General features: G+C 43.6%; 2 protein-coding genes and 1 long non-coding RNA gene across 4 annotated transcripts; 2 read left to right on the top strand and 1 right to left on the bottom strand.

The window, feature by feature from the left end:
* Positions 1–471: 471 nt before the first annotated feature.
* LOC136354025 (uncharacterized) lies at positions 472–1,940 on the bottom strand. Its single transcript, XR_010737711.1, has 2 exons — positions 1,553–1,940; positions 472–1,431 (listed from the first exon to the last, which is right to left on the bottom strand). It is a non-coding gene; the product is annotated as an uncharacterized lncRNA (long non-coding RNA).
* A 410-nt stretch (positions 1,941–2,350) lies between these two features.
* On the top strand, positions 2,351–7,746 carry LOC4350707 (uncharacterized). 2 transcript variants are annotated; one of them, XM_015761511.3, is made up of 9 exons: positions 2,351–2,464; positions 2,541–2,686; positions 2,909–3,030; positions 5,040–5,148; positions 5,260–5,315; positions 5,874–5,994; positions 6,150–6,208; positions 6,281–6,461; positions 7,164–7,746. In XM_015761511.3, the coding sequence occupies exons 2-9, from the start codon at positions 2,626–2,628 to the stop codon at positions 7,271–7,273; spliced, it is 819 nt and encodes a 272-aa protein (XP_015616997.1). In that variant the 5' UTR covers positions 2,351–2,464; positions 2,541–2,625; the 3' UTR covers positions 7,274–7,746. The 2 variants fall into 2 exon arrangements, with proteins under 2 accessions (XP_015616997.1, XP_066161693.1); XM_066305596.1 differs by lacking the exon at positions 7,164–7,746 and adding an exon at positions 6,534–7,107.
* A 3,732-nt stretch (positions 7,747–11,478) lies between these two features.
* Positions 11,479–12,064, top strand: LOC4350706 (large ribosomal subunit protein cL38). The gene has a single exon (XM_015761514.3). It carries the CDS (start codon positions 11,539–11,541, stop codon positions 11,920–11,922), a length of 384 nt encoding a protein of 127 aa, XP_015617000.1. The 5' UTR covers positions 11,479–11,538; the 3' UTR covers positions 11,923–12,064.
* The last annotated feature ends 5,731 nt before the right edge of the window (positions 12,065–17,795 follow it).

Genomic DNA, 17,795 nt, shown 5'->3' with positions numbered 1-17,795 from the left:
ATTATTCTATATATTTATGGATTTTATAATAGTAATTAACAATCAAACTAGTGTTTTCATAGCCATGTCGATATCCAAAACAACACTCAACCAGGGAGATTACATATTTATTCGATTTTCTGCGCCAAGAAATTGAAATTTGGTGAGGACGATACCATGCATGGAGAAAAGAGCTGAGGGCAATGGCGTACCTACCCCGGTAAATTATTCAATTACAACTAATTTATACTATCTTAATCAATATATTCAATAATTAGATAATCATTATGTGTAGGATCCTCGGTAACTTTTATTTTGGGTTTGCCACTGGCTGACGGGGTGATCAAAGTGCAACAGAATGAAACTTTACTTGATAATAAAACATAAATACATCACCTAAAGGATGATAAATTGAGAGTTTGTTAAAACAACTAGATTAGCATATGCCTATGCTTATGCTTATCAGCCAAAATTTAAATTTTTAATCTTAAATTTGGAGTTGATTTTGAGATTTTTTCATCAAAGTTTATTTTTCAGCCTTTGCTTTTAGATTGCTAAGAATACGTATATAAAAGTTTTATTCACGAATTTCTTTTCGCTTGCCGTTTCGCTTGGCTCCAGCAATTCACTCTTCGGCACGAATTCATCTTCCTCAAAAGGAAAAAGTACACCGAAGGTCCCTCAACTTATCATCGGGATAAAAAACGTCCTCGAACCACAAAACCAGATATGCGAGGTCCCTCGACTATACAAAACCGGTCACCCGAGGTCCTTCGATGGTTTTGACCCCGGTTTTGGTCTACATGGTGGCTGAGTCAGCGTGGGCCCCACATGTCAGCATGCCACGTCATCTATCTTTTACCTTTTCTCTCCCTTCCTCAGATGGGGCCCACTTGTCAGGGGTATCTTCTACCTCCTTGGCTCCTTCCCTGCACCAACACAGAGAGGAGAGGGAGAGGTAGCTGGGGAGGAGGCCGCCGGGGTGAGGCGGGAGAGGAGGGCGGCGCCGCGACGGCGGCCGCACTGGAGGGCTGGTCGATGCCGAGGACCGCGTACCAGTTGGGGCAGCCGGGGTTGGCGGTGGCGATGTTGCCGGTCCTCGGCTCCATGGCCTCTTGGTTGGCTACCGCCATGGCGAGTAGCTAGCTAGCTCCTCATGCGCGCTCAAGCCGCTGCCTGCCGCCACGTGCACTGCTGCTCCGCCGCCAGGAGAGAGGGAGGGATGAGCTTGAAACAGCGACGACCTCCGCCGCGGGAAACAGCGACGAACGGCCGCAGCCTTAGCGCGAGCCGACGCCTGTGCACGTGAGGAGCGCGAGCCGGCGCGTGAAGAGGAAGGTGGTGCGGTGAGAGCGGTAGGCGGCGGCATCGGCCTCGGGGGCACCGCCAGCTGAGACCCCGCCTCGTCAACGCGTCGGCGGCGGCGGCGGCGCGAGGATCGTTCGACGGCTGCTGCATGGAACAGAAGAAGCATCGGTCCATATTCCAAAATCCCTCTTGTGAGCATCTCTAGCTAAACGAATTCACGAACTAAAGAAAAAGAATTATTTTTTTTCTCTTAATTCGCGCTTACCAAGAAAGCAAGAACGCTAATTCACGCATTTCTCAATTCTCATGGAGAATTACAAGGTGAGATCCAAGCTGCGAAGACGACGACGACGAGGACGACGACCGCGACAGCCGCGATCCGGGTTGCGCCACCGCGGCAGCGGTGCCGCCTACCCTGTTCCCTCTCCTTACCTCCACCATTGCGTCCTCCGGCCAGCGACAGCGGCGACTGCCGTTCTTGGCGCGCCAGCGGCCGCCGCCGTCCTAGCCCGAGCGCTGCCCCCAGCCGCTGCAGCCGTCGCCGTCCTAGCCCGAGCGCTGTCTCCAGCCCCGGTCGCCGCTGCCGCCGGCCACCGTCGCGGCGCCGCCCTCCTCTCCCGCCTCGCCCCGGTGGCCTCCTCCCCAGCTACCTCTCCCTCTTTTCTCTGTGTTGGCGCGGAGCCAAGGATGTAGAAGATACCCCTGACAAGTGGGCCCATCTGAGGAAGAGAGAGAAAAGGGAAAAGATATATTATGTGGCATGCTTACATGTGGGGTCCACATGGGTCCCACGCTGACTCAGCCGCCACGTAGACCAAAACCGGTGTCAAAACCATCTAAGGACCTCGGGTGACCGGTTTTATATAGTTGAGGGACCCCGCATATCTGGTTTTGCGGTTCGAGGACGATTTTGTATCCCGATGACAAGTTGAGGGACCTTCAGTATACTTTTTCCTCCTCAAAACGGGAAAAAAAAAGCCCGAATTTATTGGGCCGGGAAGGCAGTGAAAGCCCAGGGCTGAATGATCCTGCAGCAAAAGCCTGCGAGGGCCCGTCGACCGCCGCCGCCATTCCACGCTCGCCGCCGGCGGCTGGGGCTCCGCCCTAGCGAGCGTGGCATCGGCAACGCAACTCCCCCTCGAGCCGCCCCGCCGCCATCGCCGGCTGGCTCTGCCGGGTGCGCGCGCTTCCGGTCCACGCGCCGGTTGGGGATTGCCCCGTCGTGCTCTAGCTTAACCGCGATCCTGGCGCAGGGAAGGGTTGTGGGGCTAGGAGGTTGCAAGGTCGTCTTCTTCCCCCTCTTGGCGGCGGCGGCCGGTGATTCGAGGGGAAGGCAGAATGCTGGGGTTCTCCACCGGCCAGTTGGTGGTCATCCTCGGGGCTTGCTCCCTCATGATGAGTAAGGCTGCATCTTCTTGCCTCTCTCGTTTACTCTTGCAATGTTAGAATTTGGGTTCGATTTTACCTGATTACTGAGGAAAGAAGAAGGGATTGATTGTTTGGAGAGAGAGAGAGAGAGCACTGGAGTTTGGTGTTGTGATGGAAATGCACATGCTAGATGCTAGGAGGTTTATTTCTCTTTTTTGTGCTCAAATGCTATCTGTTTGTTTGCTGTTGTTAGAGCGCAGCGACATGATCAAGATCGCAAGGGTGGCGGGGAGGATGACCGGGAGGGCGGTCGGGCGCCTCATGTTGTTCCGCAGGCAGATGGATGAGATCCTGGAGCAGACTGCAGCAAAGCAGGTAATGTGCAGCACTCCCAAGCTTAGAATCACCTCTTATGAGTTGCGAGATAACTGCAGGACCTGAATCTACGCACATTTTCTTTTTCCTAATTGTTGCAATGTGTAGTTGCTCCGAATTTTGTTACGTATGAATATAGGTTGTTCTTTGAAGTTTTTGACATGAGACTTTACCTTCATGAGTTTTGCTAATTCCACTTCTAGGATGTGTAGATGAGCATGTGAAAATATTAGTAATGTGCAGTTGTGCAGGTATACAAACACAAGTATCATGTTACTTTTGCCGTTTTTCTTTCTTGCTTAGATGAAGAAACATAAATATATCCATTCCAGAGTAATGCGCCTCAGGCTCAGTGTGCCTGTGCCATGTTTATGACATGCACTTAGCACTTCTGTTTTTAAATCTGCTCCTTTGGTCTCACCTTATTTAGGATCTAGTCTTGGTTCTAGAGATACCCGGCTAACTTATTTTGTTATCAGAGCACATTTTAGAGTGAGGGGAAACCCTGCTTCATTTTTCATTATGTTAGCAGACCACATTAGCACTAAAATGCATGAAGAACTTGGCCAAGTGGAATACTGCAGTGGACAATACTTTGTAAAAAAGAAGCATCACCATTTAAGTAAGAGAATGCTGAGCACTAGAAAATTTAATTGTTGTTTATCAATGGTGTCGCATGGTATTCTTGTACCAATCATGACTTTTGGGCACTAACTCCTACAGCAGTGTAATTCTAGTGCTATGCTAAACTTGTTCGGCTCAGAGCTGTTGGTCTGTTATCTTTCCCATTTGACTAAGCAATGGCTGCCATTCTCTTCCTGTCCACCCTTCCACAAGGAGTTATTTAACCGTCCATTTCTTCAGTGTGAGGAACTGAGGACTGCAGGGTGATAAGTTTTTGGAAGAACTTCGAATCTCCACGTGGACTGTCAGATAAATTTCACCACCTCCTAGTCGCCGAAATTTGAGATGTTTATTTCTAATAATAGTTGTATTTCCATTTTGCCAAGTGTGAATGAGGGGGATATCACAAGTATTGGCATGGGGAAGAAATAGCTTTTTCCAAAAAAAAAGGTTTTGCACTTCCTCAAGGTCAAGGTCTACGTTATCTTAAGGTCTTTTAAAATATCTTTTGTTGCTTGAATTTCTTATCTAGGTTGGCTTGAATAAAAATGGCTGCGATTGGCATAAAAGGATGTCAAATTCTTTCCACCCTCTTCTTGATCTTCAGTAGTAATTGTCTATTCACACACCATTTCTAGTGCTTGCTGCAAAAGATGTGTGGCCAATAACTCAATATGGAAAGGGAGCTGCCCTGACTGAGTTCACATTTGTGAGGACTGGGGATTTGGCCATACTGGCAGCCACTGCAGAAAGATATATATCCTTGTCCAAATTTTCTTTCCACGTGGATCTCAATAAACTATTCCCAAGCAACACAGTCAAAATCTTACATTTTTTGCTATTCAGCTCTTTTTCTTTGTGCAGGATGTTGTGTTCTATATTTATTGGAAATTACCCTGGATGTGCGTTGTTTGTATGAAATCATTCTGGTTTCTTTATTGATGCTCAGCCTCTGAGATGGCTATCCAACAGTTTACGCACAAGTCCATCCAATAACTACATATTATACTAATTGACCCACCCATTGAGCCATATAAAAGTTCATGTAACATCTGGACAAAAAGAGGATTTATTCATGACTCAGAACATCATATTTAGGATCAATTGAAACTCACTATTAGCTGTTAACACAACTGAGGCTGACTGCTTACGGAATATTTGCTACTTGCTAGCTACAGTCTCACACATTATATTATAACTGTTGCATGCATTTTTTTTTGTAGACAAGGTCATTCATTTGTAATAACGATTAAAGTTTTCAATAATTTGAATGATACAGGACTGCTAACCTGTTAATAGCTCATGATATACAATTTGAGCTGAGAAACTGTATGGTACATCTCATTTTTACCATGTACAATTAAATTTGCCCCATTTTTATGCAGGTTAACAAGGAGCTTAAAGATGCTATGACACAGCTAGATTCAATTCGTTATGAAGTCCAGAACTTATCTAGGTTTACTCCTGGACAGTTCATGAGGCAGCATAACCCTGGTAAATATGATTATTTTTTATCATGCTTCCATCCCATTTATTCTAATTGGTGTTTTGCCAGTACTTTGTTTGAATTATTTGACTAATAGGATCTTTATTAACTCTTATCAGTAGGCGTGGATCATGAAGCAGAAAAAAATGATGCCGTTGATGGCTCTGCGCTTAATGTATGGTAACATCCTGTTGTCTTTTGAATTAATAAGGGTAGTTGATTACCTTTTTTTCTTTAAATGTTTAAGATTTGAGTGTATCGAAGACATAACTGCCAACCTTTTCACAGCTCATTTCAGTTTTTAAACTCTTCAATAGCATGTTGTAGTGCTAGTGTACACGAGGTAGTGCTCCGCTAGTGTCCTGCATACCATGGATAATGGCTGGCTGCTTCAGTGAATTAGATTTTATATTTTTGATATGAATGGACTGTAAGATATTGTGGATATATTCCACGTTGAATTCTTACTCCGAGACCTAAAACATACACAACAAGCATCCATAGGAAAGATAACTTATTTTTTTGCTCCAAAATTGATTCACTTATTTCGTATATTTTTGCAAATTTGCCTGAGCATGGTGTTTCTCCTATATTGCTACTAGTCACAGTCACGTTAAAAGCAGTTTATTACTATATATCCACTAGTTATTTAACACAGTTTCATTCTGTATTATATTCTCCGTGTTGAAAAATCTTCTTGATAGAATTTAATCAAGTTACAATGACTACACAGCTAGAAGAACTTCGTCATCAAATCCGCAGTATGGTTCATGATGAAATTGAAAGCTTTTATAAAACAAATCCAGATAAGTTTTCCGGGAGGTTGGATAATGCTGACACCGTTAATAGATCTGGTAATGGTGATGCCTTTTCTTGACTTAATTATCACCTCTATTATTTTCTAATTTGGTTTTACGCTATACTTTATTTGAATTCGGTGACTGATCCTTGTTCGAGATAAAAAATCGGTGACTGATCACTAATGAGACCATTACTGATATATTTGTAGGCCCAGTTGAAGGTAAAGAAGCTGATGTAGCTGTTATCCCCACAATGTTGGCATCAAAGGTACGAGAATATCATCTCTTCAATTTCAGTACAAGTGGTACCATACTAGACATTTCCTTTGTGCTTCTGTAGGACATGAAATTGGCAAACACAGGCTCTACAGATCTACACAGCAAAGCAACAATGTATTCAAGATTAACTGAATCCCCAGAAATGAGTGGCAGTTCTGGACATCAATTCAAAGAGAGTGATGGGTTATTAAATATACTACCAATATCAGCTGAAAGTGCTGGATTACTTCCAAGCCGCTCAGGTACATAAAGAATGATTTTTGTTTTAAATCTTCACTTTAGCATAACTCGAATGTTTGTACATTGTAATGCAGGGAGGTAGAGTGGCAGACAGCATTGCCATTTGCCCACTGTGGGTCTTAATTGTGAACAATTCTTTTTCTTCCTAATGCAAATGCGCTATGAGCCACCTAAGGGCTTGTTCTGTTGATCCCCATGAGGAAGGGATTGGAGATAGAGGAGGATTGATTCCACACCTATTCCCCTCCAAATCCCCTTCAATACCCTTGGGGGGATTAACTGAACAAGGCTTGAGGGAGGGATTAGCTGAACAAGGCCTAAATGAGCTGCTAGAATTTAACTTGTGTGAAATGTTCAAACGGACAAAGAAACACCACACATATACATAGCATTCCGAGTTATGACCACAAACTGTGTTGTTCATCCCCCAGAATTAGAACTCATTTCTTATATATAATTCAAGCAGTTGGCATTATTGTATTAGTAATGAGAGAGATACCTATGACAACATGAAGTTCCATGTTTACATATGGGGAAGCTTTTGTCCTTTTTTGCTAAAGATGTGATGTTCTCTGTTCACAAGAAATGCATGATTAAATTCTATTTTCATGGAGAGTTTTCTCTTGAAATTTCTCTATGTAATGGTTTTTTCTAAGTTAGCACCAACTTTCATAACAACTCCTGCCCCGTTTATATTCCGACAGATAAACCACAAGGCTCAGACCTATTACTGGAGGCAACACTTGAAGCAGAGGTCGCAGAGCACGCAAAATCCTTCGCGCAGCAGCATCATGATGAACTGCACAAGGAGTGATGCGATCTTTTGATAGGAACTGGTAGACATCTTGTACATTAAAAACTTCAAAAATTCTGACTACTATTGGAGTATTCTGATGCCCGTTGAGATGTAAGTGGACATAAAGGAATATAAGTTGTTGACCGGCGCAAAATTGGTGTCAACTTTCATAGGATGATGATCTGCGATGGTGATACCAAGTAGTAGTAGTGGAAATCTTGTTGCTTATTTGATTGCAGCGGTATTATATTGTCCTTTAATTGTTAAGTGTTCCTTTGGCACAATATTTTTATAGGAATTTTGTAGGATTTAAATTGTACGGAAAACTTTCCTATTCTGTCGTTTGTACAAAGGATTGTGACATCAAGAATTCTATGGAATTCCTTTGGAATGGCTAAGAGATGGGAATGTTGGAAGAAATTTAACGAGGTTCAATCTCGTCGAAATTTTTCCTCATGTTTCTCTCTGCTTAGTTTTCATGAGTTCTTTTTCATAGTCTTTTCGAATGGGTATTCTTAGAAATTTTCTCTTTTTACATATTGCAATCGTTGTTATATACATCTGCAGGAAATTGTTGGATGAATCAACATCAGATTTCGATGTTGTTCCAACCCGGGTACAGATCCACTGGAGTTGAGGCCAACTCCACCCGGTGGATTTGCCTCAATCTCAGCCATCCCTTCGTTTCTACGGCTGAGATCATTCAACTGAATCTCTCTCCTAATTAGCTCCCCTAATCAAGTAGATTTGGAGGGGAAATACTTACCATTTTAGCTATTCCCTCCAAAATTATGATTATACTCCCGTCGGCCACAATGCAAGGCAAATATTATGATTATACTCCCGTCGGCGTCTTTCTCCACCATCGCATGGACCACCTCGTCGGCGCCATCAAGAAAGATGCCAGGGAGGTGAATCCTCCGCTCCCCTGGCCGGCGGCCGTGAGTTGACGATGCGACGCGTATGTCAGGGTTACGGATAAGGTATACCCTCTACCCTTGGATGTACGCTGTACGGCAATACGGTACATCGGCGCGTGTACGGACGTTCTCTGTATACGTTAAGGAAATTCATCTCGAAGTCCATCAATGAAAAGGTTCCTACCCGTATAGGACTGGGTCGTCACTATATCGTGCATGGTCCGATGTCTCTGAGTCCTACTTGGAGACCACCTGACCTGCGATATAAAAGGGACCCCTCCGGGAAGACCTAAGGCATCGAATCTCATAGCCTACACAACGACCACAGCTTACAAAGCCGGAGACTACAGGAGCCAAGTCGTCGGGTGATCTAGTCGAATCAACTCGACTACGATCTCGTCGGTACCACCGAGTTCTACTATTCCCTTTGTAATATGTGGTTCTTTCCATATAATCCCATACCAACTGGATTAGGGCTATTACCTGCTAAGGGGCCTGAACCAGTATAATCTGTGTCTCTTGTTTCCTTGATGTCATACTACATAGATCCTCGTATCAGCATACCCCAATACCCTCTATATCCGGTCTACGGGTACCCACCATCGACAGCGCGTGAGCTGCTGGAGTTCTTAAGGAGCTCGCCGGCGTGCTCTCCTGAGCTCTTGCTGTTGCTAGTCACTACCTTATTCAAACATGTGGGTGGCTGTGTGGCTTTGGCTTCCAGGAAAAAGAAGGGTCAAAGAAAGATGTGTATTCGGTTGGATGATCTCAGCCGTAGAAACGAAGGGATGGCTGAGATTGAGGCAAATCCACCGGGTGGAGTTGGCCTCAACTCCAGTGGATCTGTACCCGTTCCAACCCTGCTTTTCAAGAAATTACTGAAATAAATTGATGAAACCGGGGGACGTGATGCCACTATACACGGATACTTTTCTGCAGTGACACCGATACACAAATGCACGCACTGGTTGCTAATTGTCGCCCAGTTGCTATCAGTTTTTGGCAGTCTCAGCCGGCAGCATTGACCCAAGACTGCATTGGGATATTTCCTCCTTCAGAAATTTTACCATTCTTCGAAAAGTACCTCGAGACATCTAAATTTTACACTAATTTTTTTAAAGATACTTCATCCGTTTCATAATATAAAACTTTCTAGTATTACCCACATTCATATATATTTTATGAAACTAGACAATATATGTGTTTAGATTCATTAACATTTATATGAATGTGTGCAATGCTAAAAAGTCTTATATTATGAAACGGAGAGAGTACTAAATTTTACACTAGAAAAATATAGAAAAATATAGTACCTTCGGATGGTAAAATTATCCTTCCTGCTTACTACGGTATATGTATGAATGTATGTGTGGCTCTCCGACTCTATTGTTGCCTTGTTCCCTGACCTTCTCTCCTGCAGGTTTGCAGCTCTAGTTTCTGCTCGCCGTCGACGGGCCGTCTCGCCGACCGCCGGCCGCCGCAGGGTTATTCTAAGTTACGTTAGCTTCAGTTTCGCCGATCCAAGGGGCATCATTCGGAACATGCAAGTTTTCCCATTTTCAGCAGAAACTGAACGGTAATTTCATGTGAAGATTGCGTGTGAAATTCTTGCCACATCTCTTCCTGCATAGGGGTTCAAGAAAAGTTGATACATATAGTACTCCCTCCTTTTCTCATATTGTAAGTCGCAAAAGTTAAACTTCTTTTTAAGCTTGATCAAATTAAAATAAGATAATTTTTTTATGATTAGTATTTTGATTGTTATTAGATGATAAAACATAAATATTACTTTATGTGTGACTAACTTTTAAAATTTTTTTACAAATTTTTTAAATAAGATGGACAGTCAAACGTTAGACACGAATTCCTACGACTACACTTATTTTAAGACGGAAGTTGTAACAATTAGATTTAATCTCTCTACTATGTAAAAGCGCTCTTTTGGAGGGCTTAGGGCGAGATAAAATTTAGGACCATTTGTTTCAACACTATAGCCAAGTTCTCAGGATTTTTAGAAAAACGTGTACTACTCCTAGCAATATTCTCTTCTCCACACATACTAATCTGTCCCAAAAAGAATCAAACATAGAGTTTGACTTTTTTTTTTGGTGGAGGGGGTACTATTCATCAGAACTCATTCCATTCGAGTAATTCGTTTTGTGCCCACACGATCTGCAACAAATGTGACAATCCCTAGGGCCAAATTCAGGTAAGCCCAAACATAATGAGAACAACCCCCTTGTTGATAGCAGACTGGCTTAATTTCAAATCAGAACTGTACTGCGCGGCTGACTGTTAGCAACCAAGTCACCAAACAACAAGAATTTCACCATGAACAACTATCCAGTCAACAGTGTTGTTTTGGAGGTGAAAGATGGGGAAACACAGGGGGATTGGAAGGTTCTAAAAGCTAAGGAAATGGGAGGTGGAGGAGGGAATAGGTACTCGACGAGGATCCAGCCCAGATCCAAGCCGCTGCACGCGCGTGTGATGTGGGCATGCGTGTGCGCACGTGTTCTATTGGTGCGCGCATGCGCACGTGTTCTATAACGCGTGAGCGCACACGCGGATGCGTGTGCGCATGTATTCCCTCTCTTGCTTGAATGATCCCCCCTCCAGGGGTATCATTCCATCGAGCTCGGGTCTTTCATAGGAAAGGAGCTGACTCGCCGCCACCGATCGCCAAGCCACTGAGGCTGGTCACTGTACTGCCTCTTGTGTTCGATGGCTTGAATGAGCAGCAACCAGCAGCTATAAGCTATTGCTTTATGTATTGCTCTCCCTGGGCTTGCTTGGGCCGAGACTTGCACTGCGAATCAGCTATGGTGAAGCCCAACATGGTCTCTAACAATCTACTCTCCTTGAATTCGGCTTGTCCCCAAGTGTATGACTTAAAACCTTCCGGATCTCATAGCTGCTCCAAATATTTTATGTTAGACATTGAACCATTATGAGTAGAAAGCTTTATATCGACATCGTGAGATTCAATCTCACAATAAGATTTTTATAAAGTATTTCTCTCATTAAATTCCTGCATTACTCGTGTTTTTTTCAAATGTCTTTTAAAATATCAAATATGTGTTCGTATATCCGATGTGACACGGCAAAAGTTTTCACCCTAGATCTAAACACGGCCATATTTTCTTTCTGGGTTTTGCAATCTTCTATCCTGTAAAACCTTACCAGAGGAGAAATGGATGGCTAGATCTAACTCTGTTTCGGGCGAACGGCTCAGATCCAACCTCACCTATCCTTGCGGCGCCTCAGCACTACACAAGAAGAAAAGAAACCCAATCCGAATCCGCCTTATCCCCAAACCCCATTCCACGCTCTCTCTCTCTCCCGCTCCAAGAACCCGATTCCATGTCGCCGGTGACCGCGTTGCTCGCAGGCGCCGCCGCGCCGCTTCCGGCGATGGCACGGAGGCCGTCCCGCGTGGCGCCCCCGGGATACTCCCCCGTCGGAGGAGGGTGCGCGCTGGCGGTGGAGTGCTCGTCGCGGCCGCAGAAGAAGGCGACGAAGCACCACATGAAGACGCGGCCCAAGAAGTCGCAGCCGTGGGACAGGAAGCGCCGCCCCACGCAGTACCGGCCGCTGCCGGCTCTCCCGCCGGACTGGACGCTCGTCGCCGCCGGCGCCACGGTCGACGCGTCGGCGCAGGCCGAGGATGCGGATGAGGAGGAACCGGAGCCGGTGGCCGCTCCGGTCGTCGAGGTGGTGGCGGCCCCGGCCGCCGCCGACGACTGATTCCGGCCATGTCTCTTTCTACGAAATTGCTCGTTCATTGCTAGGTTTGGTGTTATTGCTTCTCTTGTTTGTCTGTGACCAAAATCTTGGATGGTACTGTTTAAAATGGTTGCTGCTTTATATATATTGATTTACTTGATGATATCTTAGTTTCTAGCTCTGTGCAATTTCAGCCCACAGAGTTGATTCCGACTAGGTTCATAAGGCATTGCAGTGGCAATAGATGTGGGCACGTACAACAATAATTTGCTAAAATGTTTTTTTTTTGAAACTGATAGAATTAGCTAAAATGTATTCCCTGAACTTCTGTTGATGTGGATGACCCTGAATGCTGCCATTGAGCTTATGATAGAGAGATTGAGGTACATTTCTGCAAGAACAAACTATCTTGGAACGGGCCCTCTGGTCAGCTGGTTTGGCCGATTGACAGAGAACACGCGAGGGGAAAGATAGTGATTATAACTTGCAAGGCAATGTCAACAATTCTGCACAATACTTCTTCCGTCCCAAATTATACAGCGCCCTCTTTTCGAGGAAAATCAAACTAAATAGCTTTTGACTAATAATCATACTGACTATATATCTATACTAAGTATTGTGCATGTTATATCACTAGATTCATATTTTGAAATACTTTCTTGTAATGCTAATTTCATATTTGTTGGAAACATAACATGAAATAAAATACTAGTCAAAGTATCTCATTGAAGACCGTGTAAAAAAAATATAGATCTTATAATTTGGAAGAGGAAGTAGGATGCATACATAGGTCCTGTTCGTTTCTAATGCAAGGAGTGGATAAAGTTTCGGATATTCGTGGCACACTTTTCAAACTGTTAAACGGTGCGTTTCGTATGAACACTTTCTATATGAAAGTTGTTCTAAAATATCAGATTAATCCATTTTTCCAGTTTGTAATAATTAAAACTCAATTAATCACACGTTATTACCACCTTGTTTTGCGTGAAACACTTAATCTTCATCTTTATCTTCAAGAGATTCAAACACCACCATATTTGTTGATAGTTGAGCTTCTTGCAAAGCATGGAAAAGTTTTTCATTGGTTGGTCAGTGTTAGACACCATGTTGCTCTTCACCATAGCTGATCCACTGCGCAAGTCTCGACCCAAGCAAGTCCACGGAGAGCAATACATAAAGCAATAGCTGCTGCTCCCCAAGCCACCGAACAAAAGAGGCAGGATAGCGACCAACCTCAGCGGCTTGGTGATCGGCGGCGGTGGCGGCTTGGATCCGGGCTAGATCCTCGTCAAGTACCTATTTCCTCCACCCCCCATTTCCCTAGCTTCTAGAACCTTCTAGCCCCCCCTGTATTTCCCCATCGCCAACTCCAAAACAACACTGTTTACTGGATAGTTGTTCATGGTGAAATTCTTGTTGTTTGGTGATTTGGTTGCTACAATATGGTATTAGAGCCATCGATTCGTGGGGTTTCTTTTCTAGTGTGGGGAAGATCTGCAGCAATGTCCCATGCAATTCGCTGTCAGATATAGACAAGGATGGTGCTCATGGCACTAATGCACACCCCCTATTCGATGGAATGCCAAGCCAACATGAGGTGTCTGAGGATGATTCCAGGCTACCAGAGAAATCCTTGGATGATGCTCTGGATCAGATCATGGAGAAGCTTGAGTTGATGGAGGCCAAGCGTAGGCAAAATGAGAAGATTAATCGGATTTTGGAGAAGTTCAATGAGATGGAGAAGAGGGAAAGGGAATCCATGCATAGGAGAAGGGACATCATGGAGGAGCTTAGCACCAGCATCAAAGTGACCACTACGGTCATCATGGCTACATCATCTTCACCAATCATAGCACCGTCCCCTTCACTAACTACCAATTGCTCGACAGAATGCCCCTATGCCAGCAGCCCGGATGTGACAGTGAGACAATGAGCCTTCTCTGGCAGTGTCCTTGCAGCTTAGTGATGGTGGGGACAAGGACCAAGCTCCCTACATTGTCATCAAGGACCTTCTCAATGTCACGCCTGCCAAGTGCTCGACAAATTACTCCATCCCCAACATCGTACCTGGCCTCACCGTGGCTGCCATGGTTACATGTGCCCCGACATCTATGGACTCCATGTATTTGGAAGTTGGTGAGGACATCACCAGCACCACCAGCGTTGACTTTATTGGTCATCCCAAGGAGACACACACAAAGTTTTTGATGATGGGCCTCGATGTCAACATCGGCATTTAGCAGGCTGTAGTTGCATTTCCACTCATGTTTATCCCTTTGGATATTATCACAGTTTTGATTGAGCTATCACAGGTCATGGAATTGAAGCTTGATGCTATCATCAGCGTGGGAAACAAGGTGTCTATAGGGTGTTCAATGAAATGCCCTCAAAGCGACAACAAGCAACTGATGGAGCATCCCAACAAAAATCCATGGCCACCCCCTACCCACAATGTTGCAATGGAAAATCGACAGGTGTTGCAACTAGCCTTGCCAATCCTCAGCTATTTCAGGATCAAATTGCAATGGATGCCACCTTGGCTGCCATTAGTTGGTTTGCTAGAAGCTAGACAAGGGAAGTGTTGCACTCCTGATTCTACTGCGAGTATAATTTCTCTTGGAATGAGCAAAAAAAAAAAAATGATGACTATTGAAACTTGCACTAACTTTGAGCAGAAAATGCAGAAGTTTTGGGATCCGACTTTCCAGGAGGACTTCGCATGAAGTAAGAAGTTATTCAAGCTAAAGTTACTTGCTCTATTCTTCTTCAATAATGGTTGAGTAAATTGCACATTTGTCTAGGTATTTTTACCAAAGTTTCAACATGGACCATCCTAAAGACAAAGTTTTCACTTTGGGCTAGTTTCTTTTAGGGTAAATAGCTAATTTAGTCCTTCAAGTTTAACCGAAGGCTCAATTTGGTCCTTAAGGTTTCATTTTGTCCACATAGGTCCTCTAAGTATTTGTTTTGGCCTAAAATCATCCTTGGGCCCACTTAATATGCCATATGGCTATTTTTAGTCAATAGTTATGTTAGAAAATGTCTCTTTTGCCCTTAATTTGTATACAACTATACACTAGAAAAAACAAAACCAAAATGAATAAATAATATTGCATATGTACTTCTCATTTTCAACATGTGCACATGAAAATTGAGCCCAATGGCTATCGTATACACTTACAAGTACATAATTTATTTTTGTTTTATCTGTAAAAAGAATTCATTGCATGCAATTTGTTCTCTTATATATGTGAATGAGGGGACATAAGTGTTATTTATCAAGAGAGTTGTTGGTTATGTGTGTTCAAGGATAAGTTTGAATTAAAATAAAAACTTAAAGGACTAATATGGACACATTGAAACATTAAGGACTAAAATGATCCTTGAATGAAACTTAGAGGACCATTTTAGCTATTCACCCTTTCTTTTACCAAAAACTCACTTTGGACGGGATGCTCTCACATGTCATTAGATCAGGAGATGAAAGAGGGAGCAGGGAGGACGCTGGCAAGCTTGTGATGGAAATGATTGGATTGTGGACGCCGGCAAGCTTGTAATAGAGATGATTGCAATGTGGCATGCATGCGACAACACCTAGAAATGCAAAGGAAGTTCTCCGCATGTATGAAATAATAGCACGACCCTGGGTAGCGCCCACCACGCCCTAGAATACTGGCCGACGGTAGATAGTCGATGGTGGCTATCAGTGGATGGCGTATGTATTGACCACGCCCTGAACTGTGGCAGGTGCACATCAAGAAGCTAGCTGTTTGAACTGAGTGCCATGCCCCGCCACTGTGCTCGTGTGTCCTCCCCAGTTGGATGCCGCCGATCACGTGGAGGTCGAGCATCACCATCACAATGAAATACACAGCAATCGCACAGTGAAGAGCCACAGCAGCAGAATATCAACGGTGAGGTCACACATGCCCAGATCATGAACATACCCTGCCCCAAAGTGCAACTCTTGGCAAAGAAACATGGTGTTAAGTGAAAATCTTGACTTAGCCCTAGCCCAATGTGAAATACTGGTAAAGAAAGGTAGCCCATGATGAAATTTACTCTTCTAAAAATATAGACAACAAGATTTCCATTACTAACTTGTCTACTTTTTGGCGTCACATCCTAGATCATCATCATCCTATGAACATACAAACCATTGTAGGAGATGCATATATATGATGCATTGTATTCTGTCCAAGAAACATATATAATAAAAGAGTTTATTTACGATCATTTCACTATAAAAAAGGATATTCGCAAATGGTCAAAACTCGTTTTCGCAGATGGTGCATATGAAAATTGGCACTTTCACGTGCGGGTGCTACAACCTAGATAAAAACCCATTTTTGCAGACAAGCGTAGGGGGCTCAAGTGGCCAAGTAATAACGTTCGATTGTAACGTTTTTTTTGAAAAAATAAATAAATAAACAAATCTAAAACTAGGCTCGTCATAAATGCCGTTGTCGCATGGTCCAGGTCAATGTTGTCGTCGCGCAGTCCAGGTCATTGCCACTCCATCGAGGTTGAGATCGTCGTTGCGTGGTTGAGATCATCGTTGCCGCGTGGTCACAAGCGGTGGATCCATTGGTGTCGTGGTCGCCACCGCCACTCCTATGGCCGCCCGAGGCTGCCATCGTCTGAAACCCACTGTCGCTGCACGAAGAGGCAAGGAGGTCGGTCTGCCAAGTGGGAGAGAGTGGGGGAAGTGAGGTGACTGGGAGTGGGGGAGAGGAACTGTGGGAGTGAGAGGGGAAGTGATGGGAGTGGGAAGGAGAGGAAAAAAAGGATGGAGGAGTGCGACCAGAGAGGCGGAGGAAAATATTTTGCTTGCGAAATTCGATTTTCATAGACGAGCCTTGATCGTAAATTTTTACAAGTGGGTTTCTTTTTAGTCCAACCATAAAAATGAGAAATGAAGGGGAGTGTCAGTAAAAATACTTTTTTATTGTGTTGTACTGGTAGTAAAAATAAAAAAAGGCTGATCATAACCTGAGGTTGACCAGCTAGCCAAAAGCTTCATGAGCTAATCGACACGAATATATTGTAATCTTTCCTTCGAAACTGTAAATTAAACTCAGCCTCTGTGATACTGAATTAAATATTTGCATGAAAAACAGGAAGCTCAGCTCTCTCAACACACATGTATCCGTCATCAACTCATCATGAGCGCAGCCGTTTGCCATTGCCTTGCACTACTATATTTTCCTTGGTTGTTGTCTGTCAATTGCCTACACTTATAACTGATCGGCTCAGCACTTTTGTCTCAACAACACGTCAACACCTGTCTATTTAATTTCCATACCAATCTACTCTAGTAAGATCACAAGTCCTCAACAAACCTAGATACAACAACCAATATTTCTTTAGATCTGAATGCAGATCATGATACACAAGAATTTTCCTGGCTGTATATATCAAATAGAGATCGGATTTCTATCCATTATAAAAAAAAAGATTTTTCCTTGACTGTTTTGACAATCAAATAGTCCATCCGTTTATTTTTGTAAGTTGTATTTTGACTCTTGAGAAGTCTTGAAGACTAAAGTTGACCATTAATTTCTCATAGAGTCTCCACGGGCCGGCCTTTACTTTCGAGGCGGCTACAGCACCCGACTGTGAAAACCATATTTAGCCGCCTATAAAGATCCTTTTTCATATAGTGTGTAAAATCACTTTGATATACCGATCTATTTATATATACCAAATATATTTGTAAGTTTAGTGATCATTAGTCAAAACCATCAAAGTTTGACTTTTTTACAAATCAAAATTCACCTTATAAAAGTAAATGGAGGGATTAATTTGCTGTGTGTAGAAGTTTTTTGGGGAAAAAAACATTGCTCACGTATCAGTGCTAAAGCAGAGCACCTTTTGGAAATCCAACAATTGAT

Source organism: Oryza sativa, chromosome 11 (genome assembly GCF_034140825.1).
Source record: "Oryza sativa Japonica Group chromosome 11, ASM3414082v1".
In the NCBI taxonomy this organism is placed as follows: Eukaryota; Viridiplantae; Streptophyta; class Magnoliopsida; order Poales; family Poaceae; genus Oryza; species Oryza sativa.
The sequence above is the reverse complement of the archived record's forward strand: the minus strand, read 5'-3'. Positions and strand labels throughout refer to the sequence as shown.

Bases quoted from the DNA above. Each gene is read 5' to 3' on its own strand.
- LOC4350707 (XM_015761511.3), top strand. From the start codon at position 2,626: ATGCTGGGGTTCTCCACCGGCCAGTTGGTGGTCATCCTCGGGGCTTGC. The intron at 3,031-5,039 runs GTAATGTGCAGC...ATTTTTATGCAG, and splicing joins AGCAGACTGCAGCAAAGCAG to GTTAACAAGGAGCTTAAAGA. The intron at 5,995-6,149 runs GTAATGGTGATG...ATATATTTGTAG, and splicing joins TGACACCGTTAATAGATCTG to GCCCAGTTGAAGGTAAAGAA.
- LOC4350706 (XM_015761514.3), top strand. From the start codon at position 11,539: ATGTCGCCGGTGACCGCGTTGCTCGCAGGCGCCGCCGCGCCGCTTCCG.